The 8724-nt window shown below is 40.0% G+C and overlaps 1 protein-coding gene across 4 annotated transcripts in view; it reads left to right on the forward strand.

Annotated features, from left to right (window-relative positions):
* HOMER1 (homer scaffold protein 1) overlaps positions 1 to 8724 on the forward strand; it is an 87964-nt gene that overhangs the window by 76566 nt on the left and 2674 nt on the right. For 3 of the 4 annotated variants that reach the window (XM_080573134.1, XM_080573132.1, XM_080573131.1), the window contains exons 7-8: positions 3028 to 3138; positions 4650 to 4730. In XM_080573134.1, the coding sequence (XP_080429260.1) occupies positions 3028 to 3138; positions 4650 to 4730 (192 nt within the window). Of the gene's footprint in view, positions 1 to 3027; positions 3139 to 4649; positions 4731 to 5333 lie in introns of all 4 variants that reach the window. The other variant, XM_080573133.1, reaches the window with a different exon arrangement.

The raw sequence follows: 8724 nt of genomic DNA on the forward strand, positions 1-8724 counted from the left end.
TTCTTTTTTAAAGGTGCATTCAGAAAGAGAGCATCATGAGCATATTTGACATCTTTTCACATTTTTATAGGAATGGACATTTAAATAAGACTATTATTAAAGTAAACATGTTTTTAAATTGATTTTTTTTTCCCAAGTTACTTGGCTTTCAGCAGTAAACAAAACAGTTGAACCATGCATTATTTTCTTGCACAAGCAGTAAAAAATGGATGTTTGCCTACAAGAAAGCTGGACCAGAGCAAGGTATCACAGCCCCTTCTGAGAGCAGTTGACTGTTGGCAAGAAAGTTTGTGGAGCAAACTCTACCCTGCTCAAGCAAAATCAACTGTGTTTGCTTAAGCAATTTCAATAGGTGTCTCAAGTTAGTATGTCCAGAGCACACTGAGGAGTGTTCATGCGAGCCGTGCAGCCAGTGGGTCTCTCGCAGGAGGTGTTTCTGGCTGGTAGCAATACCTGCAGCCAACAGCAAGGTAACATTTCACCCACCCCAGCTCAATCCACCAGCCCCCTCAGACTCCAAGCTTGCGCTAACAGTATGCATGCATCCTCACCGTGTGTGCCTGCCCGGAGGAAACCCCATGGAAAACAGTAGGGTTCAAGCTCTTCCTTAGTCACAGGGAGAGAGACCTCTGCACCCTTGCTTCTAGAGCACTAGGAGAAAGGTGTTTTGGGGACTGATTTTTCCCGTCTCTCCTGTTGAGGCTGTACCACTCAGTGTAAATGAGTATTCACTGCACCAGTACTTGGTAAGAGCCAGTGGGTACAACAGCTTTAAGAGAGAGATTGACCTTCTTGGAGGTTATCGTATAAAGTTCCAGACTTTCAAAATGGGTGGAAAAGGGTCTGAATGTGGGTTTCTAAATCAACACTACCCCTGGGTTCACAGAAGCTTCTGTCTCTAATTCAAGACTTGGTTCAGCAGAAAAGTTTGGAAATGTTTACTAGGTTGAAATTCAGAAGAGGTGAAGGTGGTTGATGTGGATAAAAGTGTGGTGACGCTACGAAATGGTGAATGGTTCCTGACTGGACAAGACCCTGAGCAATGAAATACGACTTCAAAATTGGCCTGGTTTTGAATGAGGGGCCTGGACCGAATGAGCACCAAGCTCCCTTTCCAGCCTAAATTATTCTGCGAGTTGGTGATTCTTGATGTGTTTACACAGTGTAATGTAGAACAACGTGTTAGTTCAGACACTGTTTAGACATAGCTTTATCCCAGCTGGTGTGTTGCAATTCTGGTTGGTTGTGACTGTGTAGTTATTGCAGTGAATACCGTAACAGTAACAATTGTTAGCTTGTTACAATTGTTACAAAAAAAATCTAAATAGATATATTTTTTGTGCAGTTTTGGCAAATTGAGGAAAAGGTCTAAGACTGCAATCAAAATACTCAGTAACATATAAAACTGAACAAACTGCTGTTACTTTGTGCCATGAGCACAGATGTTTCTTCTGGGGTAATTTCAGTAAATAAGATAGTTCTTGGGGGGTCCTGTCAAGCTACCTTCTCTTCCCTCATTCCCTTTTTCCCTCCAAAGAATTGCTGTAATTTTAGTGTCTCTACATTTATTAACCTGGTGTGCAAAAATGTCAAATGACAGCTTTCCAGGAGGAGAAACGAGACTACTGTTCAGGCCACAGGGGAACACAAGGGAATTTCAAGCCCTGTGACTCAGAAAGAAAAGCTGAGAGGGATTTTGTTTTAATTTTCTTGTATTTCAATCTTGGCTTTCCCTCAACTTCTCCCTGCATTCAGTAATCTATTTTTTAAGCCTGCAAACCATTCAGAGTCTTAAATTACTGGCATCACAGTGGCTTCTCTGGCTAGACTATATTGGTGGTGGAGGACACCACCCTTGATTCCTCAAGATTTTCATCTAAGAAAGAAAAATGTCCTGGAGAATACATGCCCTCTGTCTAGGGGCTACTTCTCTAAGGAATTTAATTTGAGACCTAGGGGTTTTCCTTGACAAATTGGGTAGCACAGAAACATGCTATGTTCAAACTAGTTATTGGGGCAGATTTGTTCTGTAGGTAGATGATGCAGCTCTGTCAAACACCGTATACTAAGACTGACAGACAGTCTGGGAAAAAAATGAGTTATTGGTTTTTAAATAGTATTTTTTTACAGTTTGTTCCTAAACAAAAAGGTTTTAGTGCAGAAATCCATGCAGACATGCAGTGTGAGAGTTCTCTGAAACTGCACTGTAATTTGAGAGGTACGTGAACGAAGTCTGTGTAGACTGTAGCTGCATGAACTTTTATTTCTTTAATGCATAAGCCATTTTTGACAACCATTTTTCTGTGAATGTTAGGATATTAACATCTCATCAATTAAAAATATAAAATGAAAAGGGCATACTATTGCCAGGTATCTTATCTTATCCAAGGGCAGATGGAGAATGTTTGCTGCCTGCTAATAAAGAGGAACAGTACAAATCCAAATTGTGCCATTAGTTGTTTGTTTTGTGACTGAGAGATGAAGTCTGAGACTACAGGAAGTAAGAAGCTGGCAGCTGTACATTGGTAGCTGAGTATCTTCTGATGCGGAGTCAGAAATTGAGGCTGTGAAATGTTAATTGGCGTGCTACGAAGGGGATGAGCATTGTGGCTTAGTTGATTAAGATGGTGCAACATTAAAAAATGTCAGATGGAGAGGTTACTTAGATCTGTGTTTAATCATCTAGATGTTACTGTTTCTGAAATGGTAATTCAGCTTCTTCTGTAAAATTTTCAATAATTAGTGAGTATAACTTTTAATTAATGTTCTTTTCAGCCTGCAATATATTAAATTTATTGTTTCCAAGTTGTTACAGTAAACATTAGAAGTCACAGCAGCCATTTTCTGCAAAACAACTTGTTAAGGACTTGTACGCAGCTTCATAAGAACAGCTTCACCATTTTAATCAACATAAGTCACCCAGAACTAAGGGTATATTTCAAATTCAGCTATTTATTCTAAGAAATAATGGTACCTTGAAATTGTTGCAATTAATTCTCTGTGTGTTGCCACCACTTATTTCAACAGGTGACTGAGCTAGAGTGTGTGAGCAGTCAAGCCAATGCAGTCCACACACATAAAACAGAATTAAACCAGACAATACAGGAATTAGAATCTACGCTGAAGAAAAAAGAAGAGGTATTTGCTAATGTTTATTTTGGCTTTTTTGTTACATCTTTTCTAAAGGAATTCAATATTAATCTTGCAATGACTAGTAAGTGTCGTGGTATTTCCTATGGATGTAAAAATTTAATTTTTCAGCTTATTTGAAATGATTAATATTTTTCCTTCTACTTCTGTCCAATATAGAGCTAGGTATCTGAAGAACAAAAAATATCATTTTTTCATCTTTGCTTTTACTCTTTGCAAAAGTAAGTCTGCATTGAGGCACATGTGGTTTCTTTAGAGCAATCACCACACTAATGCTGTCCACACTGACTAAGAAGGGAAGCAGTCATAAGCATGCTTTCCTTTTTCTGGAGAGAGGGGTTTGGAGCAAGAAATATATCAATGCCTTTTTTTCAGGCCAATCTGTTTTTCAGTCTGTGTTAATATAGCTGACTTTTATGATCCCAAAGATAAGCCCTCTCCTTTAACGCGTGCCAAACCCCCAGTCTGTAACTTGGATGATATTTTTTGTGCCATCTGCCTTGGGCTTGGCCAGCAACAGGAAAATACAAAGAATTGGAGTAACACCTGCACTGGCATGGGTCCTAGAGGAAAAAAGATTTGTGCCACAGAATGACTGGGGATTGACCCTTTATAGATGGGAAGAAGGAGTTGGAGGGGGCCACGTATGATGGTTTGCTTGCCCTGTTTAAGATCAGATCCCTTGAGCTCTGCATGGGCACAGACAAAGCACGCACTGGTATGTACATTTGGAGGGCCAGTGTGTCCTGCAGGGTCTCCAGCTGAGTTGTTGTTAGCTGTTTCTGAGGAGGGTGCAGGCGAAGAGCTCCTAGGAACAAACAGAACATGCTCCCAAAATGGAGGAAAGCCTTCTTCAAGCTCCCTCAGACCTGAGATTAGCCTTAGGTTGGTAATGATTCCCATTTTGGTGCCCTTGCTCTTTCACATTGTGCTGAGTTGCTGAATGCAGAGATACCTTTCCAAGAGGAGTTCTGGAAGGTAAATATGCCCCTGTAGGGAGAAATATTTGTTAGTTTTAAGTCTTTTATAGAAATCAGTGGTCAAGGCTGGTAATTTTTTGATGCTCAGCCCTGCTGCTAGTGACATAATAAGCAGCTCACAGATGAAAATTGGATTTTTCTCATGAAAAAATGGGAAAGGATAGATTATAACAGAACATAAAAAACAAAATTGTTTCTCAAATTACAAGGACTCTTAATATTCCAAGAAAAAAAAAATATTTCAAGTCTTTTGGATGGGAAGGAGGCTTGGACTTGCATGACAAAGAAAATACTTGTCTTTATTGTTGTTTATTCACAAGGGGATTGCCTTTTGGGGACTGTGATTCAGGAGTATTAGGAGCAGAGCTTAAACTTCATGTGCTATGATAGGTAGTAGCCAGTTGCCAGTTTTGGTATCATTGCTACGCCTTGCTCAGGAGAAGAAGAAGTAGCCAGCTTACCTGTACTGAAGCCAATCCAAATAATATGTTGCTAAAGAAGTTGTTTCTTCTCCTTTAGGAAATAGAAAGATTGAAACAAGAAATAGACAATGCCAGAGAGCTCCAGGCACAGAGGGATTCTCTGACCCAGAAGTTACAGGTGAGCTATAGTGCATCATCTTCATTTAGATAGAAGGGAAAAATGATCTTCAAGTGAGCAGTTTACATCAGCAACTTCTGCTGTATTGATCGAAGCTGCTGGGTAAATATATAAGTTGTAAAGTGGTGGGTCAAGATGCTCTTGGGGAATTTGTACCACAATTTCCACCTGCGGTAAGTCATTATTTTTTTACCAAGGAAACAGAACCAAATTTCATTTATAATGCCACCGAACTCCACCCAGCTCTGAGGCAAGCAGATGTCCTTCATCAATACATGTCGTGGGCAGTTCTGGTCTCATTTTCACAGCAATGTCTTGTCATAGGTCTCATGTGCCACTGAACTATCAGGCTTGTTGATAAGCATCATGTTGGTATGAGTCTGTATTCAGCTTCTAAGCATTCTCTGATAAAGGTTAAAGTGTTCTTGCAGAGTACAGACTTTAAAAACAGAATTTGACATTTTATTTTTAGGATTATATATGATTATTTAGAATCGTATTTTTATTGTTTGTTTTGCTTTGTTTTGTTGTTTTTTGTTGTTGTTGTTGTTGTTTTTTTTTTGTCGTCTTCTTTTTTCTGTGTTGATCCTTCACTGTGTGTAGAGCCAGATACCTCAGCCTACTGGAAGCAGTATACCCTCCCTTGCCATGTCTGAGCTCCTGTCCTTCTGTTGCTGGGCTGACCAGCCAGCATGGACATGACCCCCTTAGGAAGCATCAGCCTTCTGATTGAGGTTGACCCAGAGCTGAGATGGGTTTAAACTCTGAATTCAGACGTCAGAGTTTTGATACAGCTGGAAACTCAGGCATTAAATAGCTCCAAATCCAAAGTGCTGAAACGTGACCATCACTATTCTGCATCTTAACCTATATCGTGCCAAAAACAAGCTCTGCCAGGCTATCCACAGCTAAAAGATCATCAAGTGGATATTCTTTGAAATGTGTTATGTGAATTGAAACTTTCTTGAATCTCATTTTAACCTACAGAATAAACCACATTAGAACAAAATTACTGTATTCATTCTCCCCCATTCTTAAGTCAAATTATTTGTAAAAAAAACTATGTTATTACAGTGCTTCTTTGAAGATTGTTTTGAGTACACCTGAGCTTGCCTGTTCCACTATTCCAAAAACTGTTGCTGACTTTAAGCATGGGAGTTTTCAGATGAAAAGGAACTTATATGAGTGACTTAAAAATGAGATTATAATGAAAGTTAGAAATTGTGCTAGCAGTGACATATGTAATAATATCAGCATAAGACCACATGAAAAGTAATAATGAGCTGGGAAATAGTCATCCTTAGCAAGCAGAGTTATGAGATACTAGCAAAAGGCTGAAGATTTTTGAGAATCTGTAAATCCTAACTTTTTATTAATAATTATACTTCACAAAGGTTGTAGCTTCCTTTTGAGATATATATTTATCTTAGGAACCAAATGGATGTATTATATATATAGGTCCATATGTCACATTGTAGGTGATCAGTTTCTCAAAATGGTTAGGATCTGACATAAAAGTTGCTCTTCTTCAGGTTAAAGCTTATTACTGACCTGATGCAGCTCTTACAAAAGATCTTAAGTCTTTGTGTACTGCAGTACTCATTCTGCTTTGACAGCAGTGGCCTTCTCCAAGCCACTTCACCCTACACCTGTGATGTCAGAGAAATTGTGTTTTCTTCCATAGCTCCGGTCTGACCATCCCACATCTGTTCGCTTCGTTGACTCATTGTCTGTTTTCAGAGTGATTGTCTCTAGGGTCTGTGTCTGTTCATCACACACTTTTCTCTTCCGCTTTGTTTTTCACCCTCTTGTGTTCGCAAATGGATTATGTAACTCTATAATATTTTGGAATGCAGCCTATATGAAAAACATTATACAAAGAAATTATTATTCCAAGGTATGTTGCATTTCTGACACATTTATATCAGGGAATGAATTTGAAATCCATCACTGGGAAATCTCAGTGAGCAGCAGTATGTTATCACTGCAAAGGGTAAGTATCAGGGCCCTTGTTACTTAATAGTTTAATTAATTAAGACATATCAATCAGTCATGATCAGTGTGACTCTCACAGCCAGTCAGGATATCTTTATTACTGTGCCTGATCCCTAAATACAGCTGTTGTGTATGATTTGAATATTTAATACTGATCCTTACTCTGACTTCCATAAGAGATTATTACAGTGCGAATAGCAAAAATGATTTGTTAATAATTTATTTTTTAAAAGAAAATAATCTATGAGAAGTGATTATGCCTGCTGTAAGAGCTTGAAAAAACAGTGTACAATAAACCTTGTAAAGGGCCTGAATGGATCAGAAGAGTAGGTGAGATTAATTGCAAATAAAGCGAAATGACACAAGTAGGGGAATGGATTATGTTATGTGGATACCTCTCCCCTTCTTCCATTAAGAAGCAGCAGTTCTGAGGCGGACTGTAATAGGAAGCTGCACATGATCCGGACATGAACTTGTAACTCAATACTATTATAACAATCACTAAAACTAATCTAGGGTAAGATATGTCAGGATCACAAGTAAAATTCGGTAAGCAGCGTTTTCCAGAAACCAACAGCAGAAGGCTTGAGCGGCCAGTATTGTGTGAAATACCAGAAGGGCTGTGCCACCCAGCGGAGCTGAGGGGACACTGAGCCCCATTTCCATGCCACACGAGGTCACTTTGCCATGGAGGGCCCTAGTCCCTGTGGCATTGAGGCCATGTAGCACGTGCCAGCGCTTGGCGTGGAGGTCAGGTGTAGGCCCAGCAAGGGACAGCCTGCGGTGGGTGCCGACGGGGTTACAGTCACCTAGCTTGCTTGCTCCTAACACCTGTGAGGAAGCTGATCGTTGCCTAAGTACACACCTGTTTTAATTTACGTAGTTTCTACAAGCTCCCTTTTTCAGCTAGTCTCCTTTAATCCCTTGGCAACTATTTTATCTGTGTGAAACAGATTAAAATAATCTTTCTCTTGATCCTGGCGGCAAGGGGTAATGCCTGCTCTCAGCTCTGTTGTTCGAGGCCAGTGGCCAAAAATCTGTCATTTTTACTTTGCCCCTTTACAAACAAGCAGTAGGCGAGGCACTCTGGTTATGAGGAGATGTGGCTGCGTGAAACGAGTTGGTCCGAAAGCTGAGAGCAGCTCCATTAAAGCTGTGTGACCCAAACCTGCTGTAAAGGCAGGCAGCATTTAAAAAATGTCACTGCACATAAATACTAATTTGGTGTGCACTTTTCCAGAAAATGGCTGCTCAGGGTGTATGGTGTACCAAGTGCACTGTCCCTGTGCTGCCTTCAGTAGTGGTTTTCATAGCTGAAATTAAGAAATAATCATCTGCCCTCACTGCAGAGCAGCCGTGATCTCTCCTCCCAGCGCTGCTGGTGGTCCCAGCCTGGGACCACTATGGTGCAGACCTTGGCGATGGGGCAGCCAGATGAGACACCCAGCCTGTGCTTGAGGCTTTAAGTATTCTACAAGTGGTTTCACCTTGATCGGTCTTGCTCAGTTTTATTCCAGTCCTAATTTTCAGTGTGAAAAGGCATATAACTTGGGACAGAAGTAAGGTGTTACTCCCCTGTACATAAAGCAGTGATCTGGATGGGCTTCTGTGTGAGTCCATCTGATGGGGACTGATGTCCTTGAGCAATTCATGTAGTCTAAATAAGGGGAGTTTCGAATTTAAGTAATCCTTTGAGAAGCTGTTTTCACTAGGTGGCATATTTCTGAATGGCAGAAGTGATAACTAAATATCACATACATTGTGCACCGACTAAATTTTATCTCTGTTCAAATGAGTCTGTCCTTCAGATGAATTATTGAAAAAATGGAGGAAAGGATAGATTCTCAATCCAAATAGCAGTCTGGGTTCTGGTTTTGGCATTATGGAAACTTCAAAGGGTCACAAATTATTCTAAAAACAAAAGTAGCGCATGAATGCCAAGAGGAGGTTAGACTGCTTTCTGTTTGTAGATAACGCATTAACATGTTATGTATTTTCT

This window comes from Anser brachyrhynchus (assembly GCF_964034855.1).
Source record: "Anser brachyrhynchus genome assembly, chromosome: Z".
Classification (NCBI taxonomy): Eukaryota; Metazoa; Chordata; class Aves; order Anseriformes; family Anatidae; genus Anser; species Anser brachyrhynchus.